The sequence below is a fragment of the Fundulus heteroclitus genome, chromosome 3 (genome assembly GCF_011125445.2).
Source record: "Fundulus heteroclitus isolate FHET01 chromosome 3, MU-UCD_Fhet_4.1, whole genome shotgun sequence".
Classification (NCBI taxonomy): domain Eukaryota; kingdom Metazoa; phylum Chordata; class Actinopteri; order Cyprinodontiformes; family Fundulidae; genus Fundulus; species Fundulus heteroclitus.
Window position 1 is genome coordinate 24,860,905 of NC_046363.1, and position 26,202 is coordinate 24,887,106.

General features: G+C 39.0%; 2 protein-coding genes across 2 annotated transcripts; both read right to left on the minus strand.

Moving 5' to 3' along the window:
* Positions 1-532: 532 nt before the first annotated feature.
* Positions 533-9,508, minus strand: LOC105928534 (aquaporin-10). The gene is made up of 6 exons (XM_012865837.3): positions 9,336-9,508; positions 8,484-8,610; positions 7,608-7,745; positions 2,969-3,087; positions 2,669-2,886; positions 533-1,755 (listed from the first exon to the last, which is right to left on the minus strand). Exons 1-6 carry the CDS (start codon positions 9,417-9,419, stop codon positions 1,545-1,547), a joined length of 897 nt encoding a protein of 298 aa, XP_012721291.2. The 5' UTR covers positions 9,420-9,508; the 3' UTR covers positions 533-1,544.
* A 7,067-nt stretch (positions 9,509-16,575) lies between these two features.
* On the minus strand, positions 16,576-25,759 carry LOC105928536 (aquaporin-10-like). The gene is made up of 6 exons (XM_012865838.3): positions 25,676-25,759; positions 23,001-23,127; positions 22,361-22,498; positions 21,041-21,159; positions 20,735-20,952; positions 16,576-16,783 (listed from the first exon to the last, which is right to left on the minus strand). The coding sequence occupies exons 1-6, from the start codon at positions 25,757-25,759 to the stop codon at positions 16,576-16,578; spliced, it is 894 nt and encodes a 297-aa protein (XP_012721292.2).
* Positions 25,760-26,202: the final 443 nt, after the last annotated feature.

Consider the following 26,202-nt stretch of genomic DNA (forward strand, 5'->3'; position numbering starts at 1 on the left):
ACTCCCTATTCACACAGAAGTAATGTGGTTGCAACTTTAATTTTAGATTTGGTACATCACGGTGTGTACACATATGCTTTTTACCTTTTATACATGATGTATTTCCTTATCAATTCCCTTGTCGTCACTCATTTCATCATCACCACATTAATATTTTCTTTATACATTATACATAATTATTTATTATATACTACAATAGTAAATATCCTTTTTAATTAATTATAAAAATCATAAATCTATTAAGATGTTGTTGCTGGTAATCAGAATTAGTTTCAGTTGTGTCTATTTTTGCATTGAAAGGGCAAGAAAAGGACAACCCCCTATCAACAGATCCACTTCTTGTTGAATGTCCTATGCTTTGCATTAAAAGACTAGTGTCAAAAGCCGCATTTAGATTGAATAAAACGTATGACTAAAGATAAAATACAGACTTTGTCCCTCATAAAATGATCATTATTACATGCAAAAGCTGTTTGGGTGAGATGTACAGTATACAATAAAATATATATTTTTTTCATAAGACATTTTATGTATATACTTTAAATGAAACAGATGAAAACAGTGTGGTATGCTTGGAGTGCAAATCACATTTTTGTAACACCTTCAGGTCTCTTGGATCATAACTGGGTTTATCAGAACAAAACTGAATGGTTTTAAACTTTTACACTGTTGTATTTGCAAGCCTATCATACTGCCCAAAAATCAAAACACGTAGTGGCAGAAATCAGTGAATCTGTACATAAGCATATGTGAAGATGGCGTAAAGAATAGCATTATAGCACAGCAGACAAGTAAATATACTTACTCAGCTTTTAGCAACAGCTTTGTTATCTTTGCTTGACATATGCATACTCACTTAAGCATATATTAAAGCGTAAACAGCTCACTAATATAATGAATCAGTACAATAAAGAACGGTGACATTGACGTAAACAACTTTATTTCTTCAACATCCCTTTCAGCTGCCTCCTCCTCTACTGTCTGTGTCCAGGAAGCTCAATGTGTTCAGGACAGGTACTTCAAAGGCTATCTGCTTTATTAATTCTATTCTAAATGTCGGTCAGTACATGTTACAGTTTTTCTTGAATCAGTAATCCTATTTAGCTTGATCTGAAAATCAAGAAACCTTAGCAATAATCTTTTGTTAACCTTAAATATCAAATTCAAGTGTAAATATGTCAACCTTTGAAGGTGAATGCTGTGTTTTATACAGTGGACTACTGGACATTTGAAATGGTTGAATTTAAGAACTAGTGCCTTAGCCCTGAGAAAGTTAGTAAAGCTGCAACAGTGATAGAAAGTTCACAAATAAACTAAGAACAGAAGCTTTTCTGAAAACTATGAGGAGTTAAAAAATTATAGATTCGTAGTAGCTCCTAGAAGTTATTTACAAATCTATTAACGGACCCTCTTCAGATGTGTGTTCTTCACCAGCATAAATAAATAAAGGTCTTTGATTTCCAACCAACCAGTCAGATTGTCCAATATATGCCTTCTGTGCCAGTCGTAAAGACTTAAAGCATTGTGGTTTTGTTCCAAGTCAATCAAAAATATGTGGACTTTAAATCGCCTCCTGTCCCCCACATGGTGGCAGGCTTTTTGATGCTGTCGCTGTTGGTGGAAACTGTTGAGAGGTTCTGTGGGGGTTCTGGATCAGGCAGCTGCCATTCGATGAAGACCACATAAAGGAAAGAGCCTAAAGGGCCTCCAATTAGGGGCGCCACGAGTGGGACCCAGAACCAGTAATTTTTACACCTGAGGAGCAATCACAAAGAAACATAGAAAAAGCTTCATTATCGTAGCTTCTGTTGGAGAAAAAAAAAGCTATATGTGCAGTTTTAAATAGAACATATTTTGCAGGCTCCTTAAAATCATGTAAAGAGTTTACTTATTTGTCGAAGAAACAGCAGATTAATAATCTGTACTGTTAAAAGGGACATTTATCTTCCAGACAGACATTGTTTCCTTAGTAACAAAAAATGGTGTTGCTCTTCAAATATGTGTTTTTTTGAACGTAGAAATATGTGCTTTTAAATTGTGCTGGTGAAGATTCTCAGTCATCCAGGCCATGGTCATTCCAAAAAAAGTTAAAAAAACAAAACAACTGGACTTTGTTTTTTTTCAAAAGTTTGAAGACGTTTCGCTTCCTATCCAGAAAGCTTTCTCAGTTCAAAATGTGGATGTTTCGATCACCTGTGTGGAGGTGAGGTTCGATGTGATAATTGAAAGGAATCAACCCCATTGCTGTGTTGTAAGTTTTTGAGAGTTGTAACCTAAGTCCTCATCCTCTGTTTGAGGTTGGTTTTTCTCTCTTAACGTAAATGGCTTCCTTCACGCCCCTTTCAAACCATCACATGCTGTGTCACATGCAAACCTAGACAATTACAAGGCCTTTGTTGGGCAGTACTATAAAGCTTGGAACTGGACACTACTCCAAACATTTTGAATTGAGAAAGCTTTCTGGGTAGGATGCGAAACGTCTTCAAACTTCGTAAAAAAACCCTCCAGTTTTGTTTTTTTACTTTTTTGGAAAGTTCTTTTAAATTCAATTCAGTTTTATTTATGTAGCACCAATTCACTACACATGTCATCTCTACGCACTTTACATGCCTAGAGTCCTCTGTGCGTGAAACTGTGTGTCACATGCGAACCAAGATAAAGTTCTTACGTAAAGACTTCAGTCCCCCAGCCTGCAGTCAGGGTGAAGAGGCGTGGTCCAAGGTCGCGAGCAGGATTTATTGCAGCACCACAGTTAGCTGACATGGACATGGAGATCCCCAGGACAATCGTGGCAACTATGGGAGGTATCAGACCAGACGGAGCAGGCGTGTTCCTCTTTTCATCCAAACTTAGGATGCACAGCATCAATGTGCCAGTCCCCACCACCTGATGACAGGAAGATTTATACATTCACCCTGTGTTGGTGGAAAATTGTGAAAGCAATGGTTTTATTTTGATAAACTCATACTTGATCGAGGAAACTCCTGCCTAACGTGAGGTACTCAGATGGATACGTGGCAAATATAGATGCTGTTTCATTTGGGCCATAAACGGTCAACACGCCTCCACTAAAATCCATTATAGCATCTGCAACAAAAATGGGTTGGAAACAAAATAAAGTTTAGATTATATGCAAACGTGTGCATCGTCAGCACTTCGTAGAGTTTTGTAAGTGCAAGTACCATACTGATAGTTATTGTCAGGATTGAATGCAAACAAACCATTTGTGAAACTTCGTTATTTGCTTAAACATCCATAGCTTCACCCTTCGACTGTTTAGTAACACTCAGAAAGACTATCATGGTTATCTAACAGCTAACCCTAACCCAAAAGACAAAGTTTTTGCGGAAATACAATCTCGACTTCATTAAATACGGTTTCGTAAATGGAGGAACAGAGGCAGTGCTAAAAGCCCAGTGTGTGGAGTGTGGGCTAATGCTGTCCAACGAAGCTCTCAAGCCCTCAAAACTACAGCGGCATCTAGAGACCAAGCACCCGATGCTCGTGGGAAAGCCGGTGGAATATTTTAGGAGGAAGGAAATTGGGCTGCAGATGCAGAAAAGGTCTGTTGTGTCACTGACAAGCAACTCTAAATGTGCATTGAAAGCCAGCTACCTCGTAGCCAGACGTGTGGCACAGAGTAAGAAAGCATTCACCATAGCAGAGGAGTTGATTCTGCCTGCCGCTGTTGATATGTGCCGTGAGCTAATCGGAGAGGACGCCGCAAAAAAGCTGCTGACCATCCCACTCTCTAACGACACTGTGAGTCATCGTATCGCGGACATGGCCTCAGACATACAGCATCAACTTACAGAAAGAATAAAAAGTAGTCCTTTTTTTTTCTTTGCAATTAGACGAGTCCACGGATGTCACGAATGCTGCACTGCTGCTAGTTTTTGTTCGCTATCGCTGGGACAGTAGTTTGCACGAAGACATACTGTTTTGTGGAGAGCTACCAACACGAACTACGGCTCAGGAATGTTTCCGCTGCATGGATAACTACTTCACTGAGAACGGCCTGGACTGGCAGAACTGTGTCGGGGTGTGCAGTGATGGTGCAGCATCAATGACTGGCAAGCATCATGGTGTCATTACACAGATACTTGGTCGTGCACCAGAAGCCAAATGGACACACTGTTTTCTCCACCGTGAAAGCCTTGCAGCAAAACAGATGTCACCGGATCTCCACCAGGTGATGGATGTAAGTGTGAAAACCATAAACTTTATTAAAAGCAATGCTGTGAACTCCAGATGTTTTGCTAAGCTTTGTGAGGACATAGAAGCAGATCATGTCCAGCTGCTATATCACAGTGAAGTGAGATGGCTCTCGAGAGGACTGGTCCTCAATCGTTTGTTTGAACTGAGGAATGAGGTGTTCTCTTTTCTCACTGAGAAAAAATCTCATCTTGCACATTACTATGCTGACACAATGTTCACAGCAAAACTTGCCTACCTCTGTGACATTTTTTCACTACTGAACCAACTGAACACCTCACTTCAAGGAAGAAACAGCAACATATTTTGTGTTGCAGACAAAGTTGAAGCTTTCAAGAGGAAACTTGCTTTGTGGACCAAGAGGGCCCAGGAAAAGAGGATGGACATGTTTCCACTTTTGACTGACATTTTGGAAAACTCCCCTCAGGTGAAGATCAGTGACTCAGTCTCCCAGCACCTCTCCCAACTGGCAAAGAAATTTGGTGACTACTTTCCTGAGGATCCCAGAGAGGGAAACATGTGGATTTTGGACCCATTTTCAGTGGATTCCACTTTAAATGATGTTGCTTTGCCCTCACACCTGGAATCCCAGCTTCTGGATGTTTCTACTGACAGCACTTTAAAGCTGCAGTGGGGCAAACTGGACCTGGGCTCCTTCTGGATTGCTGTCTCAAAGGAGTACCCATGTCTTGCACTGAGGGCTGTGAAACTCCTTCTCCCATTCACAACTACGTACCTGTGTGAATCAGGATTCTCCATCGTGGCCACAACTAAGACCAAAGCCCGAAACAGACTCAGAGCAACTCTGGAGGCTACTCTGAGAGTGAGCCTTTCTCCCATTCCACCCAGACTGGATCTGATTATGTCTCAGAGGCAGGCCCAAGTGTCTCATTAAGAGGTGAAGATAAAAGGGAGTTGTATTATTGTTGTTAATTGTTGTTATTATTTGTGTCATTGTTCATTTGTCACAGATATAAAGGTTCTTCTGGTTCTGCCATGCAAAAATGGAGACTGCTGAAGCAATTTTACAATGGCTTTGCAGATTATAAGGCTATAGTTTCATTTGCACTTTAATTTCATTTAGTTTATTTATATTTATAGATTTATATTATTTGAATGCATTTATTTGATCACCCCCTTTATATTGATTTCATGATTTATTTATATATATATATATATATATATATATATATATATATATATATATATATATATATATATATATATATATATATATATATATATATAATTTATTGTATTAATTTAAAGTAAAACTCCTACTATTGGTCTTTTTTAATATGATTAAACAGCCTGAATTGATCCTTAAATTTTTTTTATTAACACAGCTTGATTTGGTCCATGAATTATAAGCCTGTTCGGTGTCTTGATGTGTGTGTGCAGGTTTATATAAACGTTTAATAAAAGTTTTTGTGATGATCCCCTTTTATCATGTCATTTTATTAGACAATTTTTTTGCTTGTTAAACAATAAGTGGATTTGGTTTATTATTGAATACAAATCAAACTGTACAGTGTTAATATTTAATGGGCCCCGGGCCACTTTGTACTTTAAAAATTGGGCCTCAAGGTCGAAAAGGTTAAGAACCCCTGATCTAACTGCACCTCTCTTCTTTCAGACACAGCTGAAGCCGTTTAAACCAAGACTCCCAGTTGTGCAAGCTGTTGTTCTTTTACATGGGAAACTCCGATTTCTGAGTTTGATTCTATATTTGGATCAGGAACTTTCTAGAAACATGACACTCTGTTACATGTCATTCAGAGAGACAGCCTGGGAAAGTCTTTTGCAAATGCCGCTCTGCAGCTCCGACCTGAAGATGAAAGTCTAAACGGGAAGTACAGTCACTGCTGAATGGAGTGATTTGAAGCAGGAAGGAACCTTACACAGCTCCAGAGATTTGATGAAGATCTTAGTGAAGATTGGCAAAACAAATAAAAACATGCAAAGTTGCCAAGAACCGAGGCTGCCATCCGCGGCACCATGTTGGATATGGGCTAGAAGGTGTTGTTGGTACTGCTCCCTTGCTGCCAGAACATCCTGGGTTCCAATCCCAGCCCGAAGTCTTTCTGCGGGGACATTTGCTTGATCTTGTTTATGCTGTTCTCTTTTCAGCCACGTGGTTTTATACAGCAGGTTATGTCATTCAAACTGCATCTGTTTAACTTGAGTTAATGACTGTAACTTGAGTGGAAAGTAAACTTGATTTTCTAGAGCTCGGCAGGGTGTGACTTGAATCCGAAGCTGTGATTTTTAGCTGTGACATAACCGGAGTGACAAATCGTCTCAGCATTTGAGGTACTGAGAAAATGACCTGAAGGCCTGGGTTGCTTGTCTACGACAACCGCAGAGTAAGGCAAGCTTACCTCTCTGTTCTCCGTGGGAGTCCTGAACCTTGAAGTAGTTTTGAGTGGGAATCATTTTGCCGATCAAACTTTTTTGGCAGTCTCCAGGGAAAATTTACGTCAGTACTCACTTTCCTTGTTGTAATTCCCTTTACTAAAAATACAATGGATGAAATACTGTACCTCTAAGTCCCAAAAGACAATTTTAACAACCAGCTAATACCATGAGTAAAGGTGTATGGGTTCTGTAAGAAGAGGTCCATCTGTGATTGGAATGCTTTGCTATGGACTGAAAGAAGATACTGGCATTGGTCAGATGATTGTCTTAGAAAAGATAAGAATAAGGACTAGAAATAACAATGGCAACCGAGTCCTGGTTAAGCTGCTTAGAGAATGAACACAAGTGTGCCTTCCCCTTAGATTTAAGTTGCTAGTTAAACACAAATAGACAGTAAAGAAGATGAAGATATCTTCTGAATACTGTGACAGATTAAGTTGAAGGATCAAAAACTGCAAAATGCGCTAACCTTTTTGCAAGACATCATTTCCCGATACCATTTTTTCTCTAACTTTAACTTTAAAATGTATAAAAGCCTACAGCATTATGCAACCTTCATGTTTTACTGTGGGTAGTATTTAGGGAGTAGCATGTGGCTGAGACTGGAAACAGAACAAATTCAAAGGTCGTTTTGTATTAAATCCGCAACACCTTTCCACCTGGCAAGTTTAATCACATTGCTAGTTGAATTTTTCAGCTACAAACCCCAGAAGTATCCCCAGTTTTTGGGGAGTATGGCAGTCAAACCTTCAGGTTTTCTATAAAATTGTTTAAAAGCAAGATTTCTATGGACGTATTTTCAATCAGTTTTTTTCCATGGGCTGTGTTGAGCATTTCTGTTTTTATCTATTATTTAAGAGACCAAAAGTAAATCGATGTATTGACAGTTACTGATCCGGGTGGAATTTTGTGAAATTTTATTTTGTCACAGAATTGGTTTGTTTGCATTCATTCTGCATGATAGTCAGACCAACCATAGTAGACCATGTAGACCACTGCCGATGCCACATATGCGCCGAGCACCTGGGAGAGGCAGAAGGGTAGCAGACTTCTCCACCTCACTTTCCTCAAAACGCATAAACTTAGAGTCACTGCAGGGTTCAGATGGGCACCTGAGGAGAAAATTTGGACAATGAATACAGGAAGGGAAAGTGAAAAAGATGTGAAGCCCATGGTCTCCCAGATTATCTCCAAGTGATAAATATGGCAGTGAAGTTGTCTGCTGTTGGATCTAAATTTCTACTGTCCACACTGGTCAGGGACGTGATATTTTAGTGAGTTTACACATCATCCAAGTTAAATATTGAGAGCACACAAGTATTTTTTATATTTTTTTCCCCAGTGTCCTGTCTAGCAATGTGGCAATAAGAATTGATGTCTTAATGCCAAATAGAGCTCGACAGATTTTACTTTTACAAGTGGAGCAGTCATAGTGCTCTGCTTGATTTATGCATGTAAATGGCTTTATTGTGATTCCTGCAGGGAGAATTTCAAATTATGTGGACACTACAATGGGAAAGTAGGAGAGTAAAGAAAGAAAAAGACGAGAAAAAAAGGGAAGAGGTGAAAGAAAGAAGACATAAAAAGGAAAGAATGATAAAACTTTTTCCGTCTGCTTCATCACCTGGAAAGAGAGATGTAAAAATAACAGCACAACCAACGGACATAGTGTAACAGATACAATAGAGTAACACCTTGATACCATTGCTAAATCATATGTATTATTATTTAAACTTACATGTATAATGTGATACCTGAGAAAAGAATGTAAAAAAAAAAAAGAAGAAATTATGGCCTTTCTGTATATAAGTGAACACTTAGTACCTGGAACCCTTGTAATGTATTTTTACCTGAGATCCCCTTGGTCAGGTACATGGCTGACATCACCCCTACGGAGAAGGACATGTTGACCGACAGATACTGGCCTTTGGTGTCTTGACTGGTTTTTACCTGGGCTGCTGCAGAGCAACCGAACAGCTGTATAGCAGAGAGAGAGAGAGAGAGAGAGAGAGAGGAGCTGAAAACCAAGAGAAGTTATGCAATGTTGCCAAATTAAGGTTAAGACTAAATATGAGGAAAACATGTGATGGAAGTATTACTGCTGACGACGTCCGCTGCAATTAGCTCACATTTTTCTCACCCTCTAATTTTCAGCTGTATGCCACCACTGTGTGAAGTTTAAGATTTTAGTCACAAAAATGAAGATCAGGTGTGGATACTCAAATTTAATTAATAGTTTATCCAACTGGCTAAATATCTTATAAGCAGAGTTTTGAATGCATTGCAGTTCAAATATAATCCCCGTTAACTGTATGGTTTTAAGATTGCACACATTAATATTGTGATGGCTGCTGCCGTTTCATACATTGTGCTGCTTTCCTCGAGAGGAACAAGATTGTGAAATAATAGATAACGTAATAAAAAAATTAAGGGATTATTCTGCCTTCACCAGACATTTTTATATAAGGTTATACATGTTGGACATTTCCTATTATTTAGCGTCATAATGATAGTATACACAAGATTATCACGCTGAGATAAAAGATTAATGATATTTTCAGTACTCTAGGAATCTTGGCACACAGAGAGGAGCTGTATGAGCTTGTCTACTACTGTGATTCGCTTGGATAAAACTAAAAGGAAGCAACTGAAAGTGCATTTCAACATTTTTAAAATATCAATAAAACTCCATTGTTACTTACCATCAAGACAAATGTTCCCAGGAACTCAGCCATACATTCTCGCACCAGGGCAGCCCTCAGCCTGAGCGTACGCAGCTTCAACATGGCTCACTCTCCACCTTCGACGCTGTCCTCTCTGCGTCAGCTCAGCTGCTGATGGGATGAGTTTTAGTGAAGGCAGAGAGCGCCGTGAGTCTAAATTATGGCTCCTCTCTGCTTGGGCATCCAAGAAGAGGAGCAGACTGTATCTCTTGTCTCTCTAGGTTTGCCTTAACGCACCACAGAGTTGAACAAACACTAAAGACTATTACTCAGGTATTATCAGCTGAGTAATAGCTGTGCCTGATAATATGATTTGCTTCTTCTGTTAGAGGTCGCTTATATGAACGAAGACCATAAATTGTCAGATAATAGAACAGACGTAATAGCGGCTGTTAAGCCACATGGTGTTTTACAACTTCTCAGCAATTTTTTTTGACATTACAGATGTAAAAAGAAATGGAAAATTATTGTATATAAATGTTTTTTCTTATTTATTAATGTATGACAGATGCAACTTGTCAGTCCATGCATAAAACACTCAAAAAAGGCGGAAACCTACTATACAAACTTGCAGTGAGACCATTAGAATAAGAACTTAAGATTTATACCAAATATGAATATAGTTGCATCTCCTTTTTAACAATTCACATTATATATATATATATATATATATATATATTTTTTATATATATATACATATATACATATATATATGTATATAGTGCATCTTGCCTGTTTTTTTTTTTTTTTGGGGCTGACTGTTTTACCTCCAGTAATTACCACCCGCAGTTCCACATGTATGCCTTTAAGTTCCTTCCACAGCCATTATCTGTTCTTGGATTCCCTGTCTGCCTTGCCCTCTCTGAATACCTCATCAGCGTTCTGACTCTTGACACGACTTTGGACGTTTTCCTGGTTGCATCTGGTTTCGATTAATCTTTTTATTTTTAAATAATAATAAACCTTTAAAGCCCAACCCCATGTTTTGGTTTTAATATTAGTTTCTCTGAGCATCATTTACGTGTGTGTGGAACTTACCTCAATTGCCTAAAATTCGGGCAACCATAAACAAAAGTATATGTCATAGTTAAAGGTCCCTTATGTGAACAAAGATCACAGGTTCTTACAGACACCAGCACATCCTAATGAATCTGCACAGCTACACAGTTGTCTAACTGAACTCTGGACTCCTAAACAATTGCGAAACTACAGTAACCCTGCTTGGTTTTAAGACTGTGCTGTTGTTTGCAAGAGCGCTCTTTTGGAGTCCTTCGCAAGAGGACTCCATAACAGGCTGTCAGATTGTTGGGACAGCCTGTTATGCAGCTGCTTATCTAGACAGCTTGTTCTTATCATTAGACTCTTATAGTGTTTGAGACCCATTGTACAGCTATTTAAATTCCTGAAACATATATATTTTTGTGCAAGTGACTAAAGAAATACACACAGTGTTGTTTAAAAACAATAAGGTAATACAAAGCAAACCTGTTCTCAATTTGAGCCCACTTTGGGAATTTCTGTAGGACTGTGTAGACAGGGCTTACCCCACATTCGCCCTACAGATCACATGTAGAGGGATTGCATAAAGATGAACAAACAGGGCTTGCTTTGTGGAAGTTTTCTGAGTGGCCCACAATTGTACTTTCCTCAAATTAACCTGTGCAGTGGGAGCTGCCCCCAAAACCCCCCACAGATGTACATTATCCTATGGGCCCTGTTGGATTTTCTGCCTTTTCATCCTTCTTCTAAATATTTTTTTTTCTTACCACATAATATTGCGAATAGTTCGCTGTGGAATATATAGTTGCAGAAATTTTCACAGCCAGACTTACTGCACTGGTGGTCAACTAGAAAAAAACAGTGTTCTATGTAATGTTCTGTTTACCTGATTACTGAGTTTAAAGGGGACATATCATGCTTTTAAATCTTTTCTTTTCACATTTAGGTCATTCAGTTGTGATCTATGTAAAGTGGAACATCAATGCTTTGGTCTGAATTCCTCATTATTGTTGCCCCACAGTCTATCTTATGCCCCTGTTCTGAGGTTCGTCTCAGAGCAACTTGTTTTGTTGATGCAAATGGTTCGGTAGAGTGTTGGCCTAGTGGTTAGAGCAGTGTGCTTGCACTCAGAGAAGGATGCAAGTACCCGGTTTGATTCCCCGCACCTGCACTCTGGGTCCCTGAGCAAGACCCTTAACCCCAGAATGCTTCCCAGGCGCTGCACATGGCAGCCCACTGTTCCCCAAGGGTGATGGGTTAAAAGCAGAGAACAAATTTTGTTGTAATGTATGTTTCAATGACAATAAAGATGATATTACTATTACTATTACTATTTCTCAGTACCTCAAAGGCAAGGTAAGACGTTCTTACGAATTTGCAGTTATTCAAAAAGGGGAACCTTCCAGAAAAAAAACACTGACCCTAGCTTTAATTTAGTTTGATTTTTAGATTCTTTTACAGACAATCCATTAGAGATGGCAGCATAAATGGGGATATTATCAGTAAAGAAAATGGTGATTATGAAGATGAGTAATTATTTAATATTTTTCAGTTAAACCACTTGAGGCTTACTCTGAATGAACTGCTGAAGCATGTTACACAGGATCGCCAAGGTAACAAGATACCATTTTCCGTCTTCCAAAAAGAGCTGAATCAAGATGTTTGAACAACAGCACTTTAACACCATAACCTTCACAAAGTTGGTATTTATATTATTTGTATTATTTTAGAATTTTTATAAAGCTGGTTATTTTTCTTTGCACATCCTGACATGAAAGGGAGCATGCTTTCTAACAGGCTTGCTTCTTTCTCTAGATTATCCGTGGCATTTGAGAGCTCACTGAAGGATGCACCAGACCTTGTTGAGTAAAGCTTCTCAATTTTCTGAACCAGAGTGAAGCCCTCATGTGATGGCTTAATATTTTGTCAACATTTCTGCCTTTTATTTGGTCTTGCTGGGTGTTGGATATGTATTGCTGTCCATGTCAGTGATGATGTTTGCCACAAAAAGTCCTTTGGAAGCTGCTCTCTCAATGATTTCTAGGATGATTGGATTGCAATTATCACAATTAATGACTGAAATGATAATACAACACTTGCTTCAATCTGGTTGTTGTCCTTCCTGCCAACATAAAAACATGCATGTGTTGCTGCTCTCCTCCATGCCCAGGCAATGTCACATCCAAAAAGCTTCCCTGTTCCTAGGTGCAGCTCCATGCTTGGTGTGATTGCCATTTCCTCCAGAGTTAGAACACCTGGTTCCAGCCGAATGTGTTGCGGTCTTCTTTGCTGGTTTATGATGTAATAGAGAGGAAAACTCGTGTCCTGAAGAAGCATGTAGCCCGTTGAGCATGCAGAAAAATTAGTTGTTTTTTTATGTGCATTTAGTGTATCTAATGCCGAAATTATTGTGTATGCCAGTGGCCTTCATCTGATCTTTGGTAAAAATGTGACCCAATTTATTTTTCATAGTCATAACTTTATTTCGTAGAACTGCATACATGTTAAGTTCCCCTTTTATCCTCTTTAATGTGATATTTTGGCTTTCTAATTCCTCCCTCATTTTTTTCACCTCAGGTCCCTGCTTTGCATAATAAAAGGCCTTGTATAATAAAATGTTTGGTTATTTGTTTTTTCACAATAGACACATGCGTATTTTATCACCTAATATGGTTCCAACCAGAAACGGTTTTATTTAAATGAACATTTTAATGAATTACAAATATACAATAACTGTAAGGTTATGTGCACAAACAACTGGGTTATACATACATGTAGTACTCCGTTCACATGAAAAAAACCTCGACAGCCCCATAGTTTCCTCCAAGTCATTTAAAACGTCTTTAAAATTTAGATCAGCTCTACAATTCAGCTCTTTCAACTCATACCCTCTGATATCAGATAAAACAAAAGCACAAAATCACATCTGCTACATATGGGGGGGGGGGTATAGGAGTAAGTCCTGAAAACAGTGATATTCATGCTTTGTTGAAGGATGTAGAACTAAAGGAAAGCTGGAGCAGGACAAAGTTGGAGGACAAGGTCTAGCATTCACACGTTAGCATGCAGCGAACAACTGAAAGAGCTTTAAAACTGGCAATATTGATCCTGCTTGGTTTGGTATACGTGCAAAACTTTATTATTAACCATTGTGGACAGTTTATATTGATCAGTTTATTGCATAAACACCTATTTTTATCAAATATGATCTGTAGCGGGGAATAACGTTTCCACTCTAATACTTTGAACACAGATAAATGTCCTTGCCGCTCCTGAAGATACTTTAATAAAATGCAGTCAGTTAAGTTAATGGTCAATAATTGCAAGGGAAAAAGAGAAACGTATTGTTTTTTGCCATATATCCCGCCAATAGCCAATTAAACTAACATTGCATTGTAGAGAGCTGAGATGTTTGGAACTATAGAAGGCTACATAAACCACGTGACCGGGTGTCAGTGAGTTCAAAGTGTGTCGTAACGCTATTCAAAAAAGGTTAAAAAAACAACAACAATGCGGTACCGCGCGCGAGCTATTTTTAGAAACACAACGTCACGATGACGTCACATCACGTGGTACGCAGTAGGGCAACCTTGCATAGTCCGACGCTGTTTCGCTGTAAAAGAGACGTGCGTTAGCCTTGGTTTTACTCGGTAAACAAATGCTTTTTCCAAATCTAAGACCATAGTTTTTAAACATTGTTGCTATGGAACGTGCAACAGCGACTCGAGTTACGCTGATCGGCCGCATATGAAGGATGTTTTCTTCAAGACTGCCAAGGAGAAATGTGTACGCTTGGAACACCGGGGCGGTCGGCCTACACAACAGTTCAACCCGGAAAAAGTTACCAAATTCAAGTACATATGTAGCAAGCATTTTGTCGGAGGAAAGGGCCCAACCGAATAACATCCTGACCCAATTCCAGCGACATCAAGTCAAGGTAAGAGTATTTTGGTGGCCGACATGTTAATAATGAAGCGCCTGCTACCATGACAGCATACAGGCTATCATGGTAGCAGGCGCTAACATGATAGCCTGCTACCAGGATAGCTTACTCAAAAACATTTCAAATGAGACAAACATTAAACATATACCCATTCCTGGACGGTGATTACAAACAACAACAACAAAAAAAACGGCCGACGCTGCCTTGATCGCCGCGCAGGAGAAAAAAACAAAGCTTACCGTTCATCAACTCGGCCAGTTTTCCAGTCTTTTTAAACCCTCGAACCTCAAGCCATCGTTTGAGCTGAAGGTTGGTGTGTTCTTCGACAGTGCGACCAGTAATCCGTGTGCCTGGGACAGCGTCTTGGGAAAGTTTAACGGCTGTAAAGTCGGTCAGATCGCTGTTTCTGTTGCGCTTGTAATAGCTGGGTTATCCGTGCTTTCTCTCCTGTATGCCCTACCTAAGCGGCAAAAGGGGCGTTGCTCTTGAGACGGTGACGTCACGTGCGCGGTACCGCATTGGACTTCTATTCTGAAACTGAACACATTTTGCTTCCCATCCAGTCTGAGGTCTGTAGACCCATTTGACGAGGTTGGTGGTCACCGCCCCCTAGTGGTTTGGAGCACTTCCGTTCTGCAGAGCTAGTTTGCAGCTTTTCTTAACTTGCAGTTGTTTTTACTACTTACAGCATTTTGACTTTGCTTCTGCTTTGTGTGTCAGAATCATTTGGGTTTGCAGCATGTCGGCAGTTTGTGTCTAATTTCTGTGATTGCAGCATTTCTCTTTTCCTGCATTTTTCCATTGCCTGTGTTTTGTGTGTTGGCGTGTTGCCTCAGTTTTGTATTTGGAGTACTTTTTGTATTTTTCAGCGCATTTCTGTCCTTGCAGTGGATTTGCACCTCCCGGCCACCGTACACAGCAAATACTGTGACGTAATTGTTCAAAAAACATGTATTAGGAAATAGAGAAAACTGAACAGTTTTAAAAATATGACCCAAACACAATATAAAGATATCTATACAGTACCTGCACAGACTAAATTTTACTTATCTGCACTCCCAGACTGTCGAAGTACACAACAAAATTATGTATTTAAGGGCTATAAAAGTGGATTGTGTACGATATGTCCCCTTTAAGGGTCCAATCTGCACACCACAATTTGTAATAATGATTTTCTCGCACAAGATCAGGTAAGAAACAACAATACGGAGATCCGCCTGGTGCCATTGAGTTTAAACATGAATTTGGTCCTTTCCTCATTAAATTCTAAAAAAGTTACAGGAAAGTAGCACCAAGTGGCAGCAGATACAAATAACAAAGATGTCCAAGAATGAAGCCTTGTGGTGCCCCACGGTGACACCAGTACAGGTGGAGGTAAAATTATTGATTCTTACAAAAACTTCTGTCCAAAATAATGTGAGAGTTGAGGCTTTGATGCTTGCTCACTGTTCTAGCCTACAAATGAGGATTTCAAAATCAGTGACAAAGGCCAACGTTAGTTCCAACACCACTCACAATCACCAAAAACCACCATTCATGTGTTTCTCCTGACTTCTTCTGTTGATTTGAGTTCTGGTTTTGTGTTTTGGTTCAAGTGAAGTTTAGTTTTTTTGGTTTCTGTTTTCCTGTATTTTGTGTCCCTCAGTAGCCTCAGGTTCCCGCTCCATTCCCAGCTACAACCCAACTGAAGGATAAATAAAGTTTAATTGTGTGGAGTTTCACAAATTATGATCACACTCCTTACCAGGTAGTACGTATACTACCCGGTTCTGTTTTCCATCAGTTGCATGTCTGCTTCTATCAGCAGGTTTTCTTCCTTGACTGCATTTCCAAACATTAATGAAATTGTTATAGTTAACTGTTTTTGCATAATTTTTGGTATTTCTGGATTTCTTCTGTTTACACTGTAGTGTTTTTTTATGATTTTTCTAAAAAACTAAAACCAAAAAAACAACAGCAGTTTTATGTTTATAAATTACAGTAATTTTTTGTTGTTTGTTGACTGACCAACATGGATATTTGATGCAACGATGTATATTGAGCTCTAATTTACAATTGTAGAGAAGTACAAACTGTTCTGTTACCTTGGCAAATTTGCGGTGGCTCCTAAATAGAATATACAGTTAATTATTAACATAGGCTCATGAGATTAGTGTGTTTTACCTGCAGAGGTAAATACCTAATCTTACTCAGGAATCACCAACCAACTAGAATTAACAATTTGTACTCATTTCTATTGCCGTGCGGGTTGAAAGCACTCTTATTAACAATTAGGAATCATAAATGTGTAGCTTTTAGTTCATCTCCCTTTTCCCACATGGTGGAGGACTGCTTGATGCTGTCACTGATGGTAGAGATTGTTGGGAGCTTCTCCAGAGGTTCATCAGGAAGCTGCCATTCGATGAAGAACAAATACAAGGAAGTTCCTGCAAGAGCCCCGGTAATCGGAGCCACAATTGGTACCCAGAACCAATAATTATAACACCTGGAAGAGAAATCATAAACATTAAAATGGCAAAATGTTCAATGTTTGTTAGGTGGCAATTAACGTACTGACATTTATGAGTTTTTATTTTACTAATATAAACCTGAATGTCTATTTGACAAGCTTAAAACTTTGTTTTCAAACTTTTATAATGACTGCTATCTTGGAAATGTGCATAGCTAATGTCTAAATATGTTACATTTTAGACAAACTGCAGATATTGATAAATATGTTGGGGGGTACATAGGAGGGCGGAGATTATGAGCACATAAATCCGTCCTAGGTTTATTGCCAAGTTTTGGATTAATACGTCTGGTCGGTCTAGTCCAAGTTCTTTATCAACTTTTTTTCCTCCATAAAAAACACTTGTGAAAGTCTTATTTTATAAATTAATTTTCCCTTTGCATTGTCTCCTGTGGTTCTGTTGTTGTCCGACTCTTCCGCTTGGGTTCCTATGTCTAGGTGACATTTGCTCCTGTGCTCCCGCATTGCGAGGGGTATGACTTTGATTGATAGGAGTGATGAATTAATCTGATTGGATAAAGAATGACACAAAAAAAAGCTTGTCATCAGGCACAGAGAGCTGTGCTTCAAGATGAATCTTTAAACAACCAATTAGAAACCATGCTGGTTTCTAACTGTTCACTCCAGTGCCAAGTGCAGAAGACCCGTTGATTCAGTCGAACAATAGGAGTGGTTTCGATGTTTTCAATAAAAAGTAAAGTGCTGGTATGAGACAGGAAACAGCTGTGAGCACTCTCTGTAACCACTGAAATGGAGGGAGATAGTTTAGTGGCTGTGTTAAGAGCACTGAGAGGATGAGAGGACTGACAAAAGCCACTAATCTTCTTTGTTGCACTGGATCTGACAAGTAGAACCTGGGGTTCTGTGTGAGTCCTGGAGATGACGACAGTGTAGTCCGCAGGATTGGGGCTTGACAGACTTTTAACAAGCACAGTGAGCAGGGCTGACGTAGTTTGGAAATCTAGAATCCAAGCGGATGCCATACACAAAGGCCTGAGCAGACAGATGTTTCTAGTGGGCTAGGCAGGGCGCTAGGTCAAGGAACAGATCTGTAGGTCAGTGTCCAGAAATCAGAAGCCATGGGAGAGTCTGACAGGGGCGAAGCAAACAGGGAACTCTGAAGACAAAATCTGGTCAAAGGCAGGCGAGGCAATCAAAGAACGCTGGATGGTTTGGTCACGCAAAAGGCTTTCAACAATCTGGCGGAGACTGGCTGTGAGAGGTAGGACTATATGGGCAGATTTGCAGGTGGAATCAATGTAGGTAATTAGGAGCAATAGGTGCAGCTGATCACTCAATTAGCTGAGTAGAGTGGAGCAAAGCAGAAAGGGGAAAACCAGCCAGCCCGAAAAACAAATGATCCTGGCAAAGAACATGAAAAAACAGAGCAGATGCATAACAATTCACAACATTTGTAAAACTAGCATTTTTATGTCGTTCTTTCCTAGAAGGCTGTAGGTCCGTTTTGACTCCCATCAACCATGTGCATTTCCTAATGGCATATGAGTTAAAGACTGTCCAAAATCGGCACAGCAGTCCAAACCTCCTTTAGAGTTTCTACTGTTGACCTAATGAAAGGTCAAGGAACAGGAGCTAGGAAAAGTAGATATGAGCTATAATTAGAACATTTATGTTTACTGTGTCAACACTTTTCCCCTGCAATTTTGATGGGGGCGGCACCCGAGCACCTCCTATTGACAAGCCACCACTGGAGGACATAATTGTCTAACCCCCAGTCGGTCGTGACAGATGGCTGTTCACACTGAGCCTGGTTCTGCAGGAGGTGTCTTCCTGTTAAATGGCAGTTTTCCTTCCTACTCTTGCTGCATGCATGCTCGGTATGAGGGATTGCTGAAAAGTCAACCACACAATGCAAACAACTGTCATCTGTCATTGCTTGCTCATCCAGGAGAGAATGCAGCAAGTCAAAGACTCGATGCTATCTGCTTTGTTTCTTTTGTTTCTGCTTTTTTTTTTTTTAACTAATCTGTCTGTATGACTTGAATGAATTGACTTTGTAAATTAATTTGAGAAGAGGTGTTGTAAATAGGTGCTTTGTAAATAAACTGAAATGAATTGGTTAATATTTGGTTGTGTCTGATGTCAAACCTAAGACGTAAGACTACTTAATAAGCTGTAAGTGGTGGACATTTTTTTCCCGTCTGATTAGCCACTGGATTCAGACAATTTTTAATGTTTTTTTTTTCTATAATGCTTTTTTTCTTACAAGCAATTAAAAATAAACAAAAGAAATGAGACACTACACCTCTGAACTGTTCACTTCAAATCGGCCCGTGCACCATATTGTGATTACTCAGCAGAAGATGCTGAGTCTAAATGGGACCTCCTCATTCAGATAGTTTATAATGGAGACAAAAGATTCACTGAACTGAATGATAACATCTTTCTCTTAATGTAAATCATATGAATCATAGTACAGCATTTTGCAGAATTTGTTTGTTTGCAGCAAATTGCAAACAAATCAAGGTGTCCTGTTGTTACCTGTTGCAATGCAACTCAACTATTCACTACAATCACCTTCCAAGTCAATAGATTCCAACTAAATCAAACTCTAAAGTCTGAAAAGGACTTATTAAATCAGGATACAGCCAAGAAAGCAGATACTAGCAAAAATGAAAAGTGACTTAAAGTGCAAATCAAGAATGCTGAGTCGTCAAACTTTGTAGTGTTAACCAGGACTAAATTAATAGTTAACACTACAATGTTTATGAGCTCAGATATGAGGATTCATGTCTGATATTTATGTACACATCAAATAGAAATTTTCATTTGAACACTAAAAAGGGAAAGTTGCAGAAATTATGTTTCTATATGAGCAGCGGTTTCTAAGTGTAGTAAATAATGAGTCAGCGTGAAATGCCACTCCTAAAAGCTTTCCGGAGTTTTGCCCTGAAGCTGAAAAGAGTCAACACTTGCTGCCCTGAACAGATAAAATCTTGTAAGTTGAGCATTTGTAGTAAGATCGTCACAGGCTCGTAAAATTATACACAGAGGTTTGTTCTGGAACAAACGGCAGTTTCTTATCAGGAGTTCGGTAAAAGCGTGATACTTTGCGACTACAGGGCAAATTTTTTCTGAGAAATGGGTTTGCAGGTAAGATAGATTCGTAGTGGCGCTCAAGCACTTGCCCCCATGTCCCTGGATGACAACAGAGCCTTTCCTGCTGGAGCCTGACTTTTTTCTTCATTCATTAATATTTTCATATAAAAATTGCTGTCTGCCAAAAATTTCGCCCAAAAGTGTTTTGTTATTTTTGATGGACCTGATACGTGGCATATGCAGCAGCAGCTCCTCCTCCTCCTCCTCCTCCTCCTCCTCCTCATTCAGTGGGGAACGCCAGGCCAAACCACTGCAGCCACTTCATTTCCTACCCTGACAGACAGGTAATCATCATGCAGACAGGTGTGTTCTAGGCCCCCCACACCTGCTGAAAACTCCTGCCTTTTTGTCCAATGAGCATTCATGCACAACACAAAGCCTACATGTTTTGTACTCATGAAATCTGTGATTTTGAAGGCTTGTCCAGTTGTTTACTGAGGTTTGTCAGATATGGCACCAAGAAGGATGACCGTGATCAACGAGGTAGCTACTTGGACAATCTTGCTCCCTTCACCTCCGTAGACAGTCTTGTCTCTTTTGTAAATAGCTATGTTCTATTTTATTATTATGTTTTATTATTCTATTTAATTTATTAAGAACATAGTTTTGTACAGTTTTTTAGATGCAGATTGAAGTTAAATGTACCCCACTGTGTTATTATTATTTTTTTATTTCATGAATAAATCTGGTGATGGGTGCCCTTTTTCAGCTTTAGCACCTGCCCCCCCCCTGGTCTTAGGTATTTGTTCTTCTGTTGTCTGACTGCGGGTCATGAGGTGCATGTGCAACGCAGAATAAAGTTCTTACGTAAAGACTTCAGTCCCCCAGCCTGCAGTCAACGTGAGGAGACGTGGCCCAAGGTCGCGAGCAGGATTTAAAGCAGCACCACAGTTAGCCGACATGGACATGATAATGCCGAGCACGATCCCTGCAACTATGGGAGCAATCAGGTCAGGAGGAGCCGGGGTGTTCCTCTTTTCGGTCAAGCTCAGGATGCACAGCAACAGCGTTCCAGTGCCCACTACCTGTCGAATAGAAGATTTTTAGAGTCGATCTTGGTCTCGGTGAAACAAAAGCTACCAAAGAAGAGCTTTCATTTTGATAAACACTTACTTGGTCAAGAAAACTACCTCCTAACGTGAGGTACTCAGAGGGATACGTAGCGAATATCGATGCTGTTTCATTGGGGCCATAAACGGTCAACACGCCTCCACTAAAATCCATTATAGCATCTGCAGCAAAAACAGGTTTAACGTGGGCAACAACGTGATTAGTTTCAGTTTTTACCTTTACAAATATTACGACAACTTCTGCAATATACTCAACATCTTAAAACAAGAATTTATAATTTTAAAAGATAAAACAAATCCTTAACTATCTTATAACCCTTTCTTGCCTGGAATACAAGAAATACAATGCGCAAAAAATGAAAGGAACACTTTTTAATCACAGCGTAATATCAAGTCAGTTAAACTTGTGGATTATTGACACGGTCAGGGCCGGATTATCCATAAGGGCCAGTGGGCCAGTGCCCAGGGGCAACAACCATGGGTGGGCACCACATGACACATGCTTTAAAAATATATTTTTCATAAATTGTTATATTATTTACTTGAAGTTGTTGAAAGACCATGCATTATTCGTTTTGTGAACACTGATGTCACAATAATAATAAATGATAAATAAATCAAGATTTTTTTGATTTCAACATTTTAAAATGAGATATTTGAATATTGCTCACTGCTCATATGCCTACATGTAGTTGTGTAAGTTAGTAAATAGTAAATTACATTACAGAAATCCCCTTGATTATGTCTGATGTTTTTGACCGGAGGACAGCACGGGTACGGGGGGTGGGTGGGGGGTGTTTGAGGTATAGTATAGTGCACCACATTGCCTTAAAGGTATACTATGCAACTGGGGTTGATTTTCCAGCGAGCCCCCCCCCCCCCCCCCCCCAGAGGGCGAAAGTAAAAGTGCATTGTCATAAAGATGCTCAGCTGTTCTGGTTTCTCCGTCAAACCAGGCGCGGTTGTTTTTAGCTTAGCAGACAGGCGAACGCAACGAAAAGTGGAAAAACGGCAGTAAAAACAATGACTAACACAGTGAAAGTATGAACATCAGGGTTTCCCGCAGCGCTATCTTGGCGCCAACCTCACGCTACCGCCTTGGCAACATTAAAAAAATTTTTTTAAAAAATTAATAATAATAATAATAAAAAACTTGATATATTTAACATTTCTGGGGCATTATGTTTAGGTCCATCTGACGCCATTTTTAATTGATCTGATACTGGTTTACTGAGTTACTGATCTTCTCTTCCTCTATGCAGTTTTTGTAACTGGTTGTTTTGGCTTCTGTGTTTGAAATAAAAGGCTGTCAACATATCTGATAGGTACTGTATGAAGACATTTCAAAGATGGAAAGACAAACCATAGTAGAGGGCAAAGACCAGAGCTGCTGCCACATACGCCCCGAGGAGCTGGGAGAGACAGTAGGGCAGCAGCTGCCCCCACCGCAGCTTCCCCAAAATACAGAAACACAGAGACACAGCGGGGTTCAGGTGGGCACCTGAGGAGAAATCAAAACCAACTCTGTGACGTAAATACTTATCATTCAAAACAAAACTTTAAAGCAGGGGTGTCAAACTCATTTTGGTTGAGGGGCCGCATACAGCTTAATCAGATCTCAAGAGGGCCACACGAGTAAACTCATTGCAAGATTAAATAGAACTAATAAAAGTGAACTTGTTGATTTTTATATTAAATGAATTTCACTTTTACACAATATATTATGAATAACCTCAGCATTTTTAAGAAAAGTATGTGCAATTTCAACAATACTTTTACTCAGTTAAATATTTACTTGTGCCGGAACCGGCCCGCGGGTCATATGTTTGACACCCCTGCTTTAAAGTGTCACGGACACTTTTTTTTAATCATAGGCTGATGTAAGAGATGAAACTAAAAGTAGTGTTTCTTATCCTTCCGTCTATCAGCAATTAATCCTTGTTGCAGGTCTAAAATGCATTGATAAAATGAGGTTAGTCATTAAACACAGAGAAAGTTTTTACCCGAGATCCCCTTGGTGAGAAATGTGGCCGACATAACTCCCACAGCCCATGACAGGTGGATCGAAAGAGTTTGGCCTTTAGTCTGTCTGCTGGTCGTCACCTGTGCTGCTGCAGATAAGCCAAAGAGCTTCATGGCACATGGATTCACACGCGCACGCACACACACACACAGACACGCACAGTTCATTAGTTTTATCAGAAGTTAGACAAAATTGTACATACGCATGCTGCAGCAGCTTTCTTACATCATGCACATTTACCTGACAACAGGTGGAAATCAATAAAATGCACACACAAAAAAATGCATTTAATGACAGTTGGGATTTTTTCTATCAAAATTAGTTATAACTATAATTATTAGTTATAATTATTTTTTTGTATTGTACTAGTTATAGTATATTTTTGTACTACTGAATAACTTTCAAGGCCAGAAGTGAATAAACTCCAGTACCTTGGCGTTCAGACTGCTTCTACAGATATTTGTAAAAGAATGGATCGCTCTCAGTTCAGCAAATTTCAGCACAGTACCATGAATGGGACGTCGTTAAAGTTCATGTGCATGTGAAAGCACTTAATCCAATACTTTGGACAATAAAGAGACACATCAAAAGCAACTAGATAAGAAATATAAACCCAGTGATTACAGGTTGGAGATAAGATACCCAATGTTGGGTCTGATAGAACAACACGGTATTGAATTTATTCTTTATCTCTTTAAAGCCTAATACAAACACAATCTTAAGAATTCTGAACTTTAAACATTGAGATGTTTAAAGTTGGATCTAAATATTTAAAGTCCCAAACATAATTAACACATGTAATTATTGAATGTTTTTATATAAAAGAGCCACCATTTAAACCAGTCGCAGGCTCAGCACGCACACTTCCACACACAAATATATCTGAAGTACAAATTAGTACAAATTAAACCAAGAAACCCACAAAAAGCAAGTTGTACAATATAGCTTAAAATATACATCTGTAAAGTATCACAATTCAAAGATTTTCTACAAAACATTTAACAATATTTAAGGTCTTTGTTGTATCCCTTTATTAACATTTTTTAATATATATAAAGCTTTTTTTAACTATTATTTTGATTCCAGTAACCATCCCAAAGGACTTTGTACTGTGTAACAAAGAGCTCTTCATTACTGGCACCTTTTTTATTGTGATAACTGCGATAACTTGAATGAGCACCTTTACTCTTTATTAAAAGCATGTTAAAGAGCACTTTATTTAGCATTGCACTTAGTAGCCATTTCCACACAATACGTTTTAATAATTTATTCAATGAATAAAATCTTATAAAATCTAGTCCTTCAACGGGTGAGATGATTCAAGGCTGCCATTTGTCAGCAAGGTTGCTTTTTGTTGCAATGTTGGAAAGCTTTACATGCCACTGATCAACGCTTGCTGCTTCCACTGTATTCTGCCACAGCCTTCATTAAATCCAGCTGCAAAAGACCACCTTGCTACTTACCCTGCATGAAAACTCTTCTTCTGGCCCAGCTCCCACTCCAGCATTCAGAACCACACCTGACTGATGCGTTAGTTTTAAACAGGACAAAAATCCTTCAAAATGCTTTGCAGTGACGTTTCCTCATATGCACATGATTTCAAGAATTTTAACTGGGAATAAATGCATTGGTGTCTAAATTTATTACTTACAAGAAGCTTCCTTTTACCATTTTAAATGACATTATTAAAAGGCCCCTTCTTCAGTTTTAATTTTGTTATTTAACACAAATTTCTCAGTAAATGTCAAATTATCTCTGTGATAATATAACAGTATAGGCTTTTGATCAAAAGCAATATTTGCTGTTTTAGGCTTTAAATGTTTTTTAAACCTGGGGACTCTCGTCAAAACAGGACAAGTAAAACTGGTGCACATAAGATTTGTTAGAAAGGTTAGATAAATAATTACAAAACATAGATTAGATTCTATGAAAAACCTTTCCCAATTTATTTTTGTTTTCAGTCCAATGAGGAGATTATAGTTTACACCAGTATGACTTGTGGAAATGATTGTTGTAACACTTAAAACAAAAAAACTATAGCTTCCTTTATTGCTAATTTAAAATTCAGCTGCAGGAATGTTGATAAGGAACTGATTACAGCAAATTTAAAGTCTCTGAATATTCTGCCGCTGCAGTAGATCATTTGAGGTGCTCTTACTGGTATTTAAAACTTGTAATGAACTTAGTCTGTCCTAGTTTTCAGATGTGCGTTTGATCCACAAACCCTGCAGGCACCTCAGGTGTACTGGAAATGGTCCTCTGTTGATACCTTAACTGAACACTTAAAACTCATGGTGAGGCGACATGTAGTTACGACGCACAGCATCATTTTTGTAGACATATTTCATCACAGATTTTGTGTTTTTGTACATACATTTTTGACATTTATTACTGTTTTTTCCTCCCTTGAACTACTAGGATATTGTGTTTTCTTAGTTCCTCATCCTCTATAACTGTCTGATATTTATCTACTTTTTCAACTTCTGTTTGTTTCTTTTTTTACTTATTTTTATTTTGTTTTGGTTTCCGTCTGTTTTTAACCCCTGTAAAGCATTTTATACTTGTCTGTGTGAAATATTTCCTACAATTAAATACTGACTGATCAGGCAACTGCAAGTAAAACTTTAGTGGAATGAAAACTTCAGCATAACTTACAATCAAGACAAGCGTTCCCAGGAACTCAGCCATGCATTGTCGCATCAGGGCACTTCTCACTCTCAGCAAACGTGGATTCAGCATGATTAGATTTAATTCACACCACTCTTCACCTTTAAGTCTAGCTGTGGCTGCTCAGAGGTTTGAGATGAGTTTTAATGAGAACCGGGGCCGTCCTAATTAATCGCTCCTCTCCAACTGGACGTCCAAAAGTATGCCCCCTGTATCCTCCGTCTCATCAGGTTCGCCGCGCACCTCTTCAGAATTAGACAAACAAAAGACTATAACCAAGTTATTAAGCCGTACGTCTTGAGGATTGGCTGCTGCAGATAACATGATTTGCTACATGTGTGAGGGGTTGCTTACATAAAGAGAGGCCATAAAAACAGATACAGCCCAGTTTTAATGGAGTGTAATGAACAACAGGAAAAAAACAAACATTTTATACCCTTTCAGCAGTTGTCTGCTGGTATATAGAATAAATCAGGCTTAATACCAATATATCAAAAATGTTTTTTCAAAGCCTA

Bases quoted from the DNA above. Each gene is read 5' to 3' on its own strand.
- LOC105928534 (XM_012865837.3), bottom strand. From the start codon at position 9,419: ATGTTGAAGCTGCGTACGCTCAGGCTGAGGGCTGCCCTGGTGCGAGAA. The intron at 7,746-8,483 runs GTAAAAATACAT...TTTTCTCCTCAG, and splicing joins CCTGACCAAGGGGATCTCAG to GTGCCCATCTGAACCCTGCA. The intron at 1,756-2,668 runs GTAAGAACTTTA...ATTGCTCCTCAG, and splicing joins TGGGGGACTGAAGTCTTTAC to GTGTAAAAATTACTGGTTCT.
- LOC105928536 (XM_012865838.3), bottom strand. From the start codon at position 25,759: ATGCTGAATCCACGTTTGCTGAGAGTGAGAAGTGCCCTGATGCGACAA. The intron at 23,128-25,675 runs GTAAGTTATGCT...TGTGCCATGAAG, and splicing joins TGGGAACGCTTGTCTTGATT to CTCTTTGGCTTATCTGCAGC. The intron at 20,953-21,040 runs GTAAGTGTTTAT...TCTATTCGACAG, and splicing joins GAGGTAGTTTTCTTGACCAA to GTAGTGGGCACTGGAACGCT.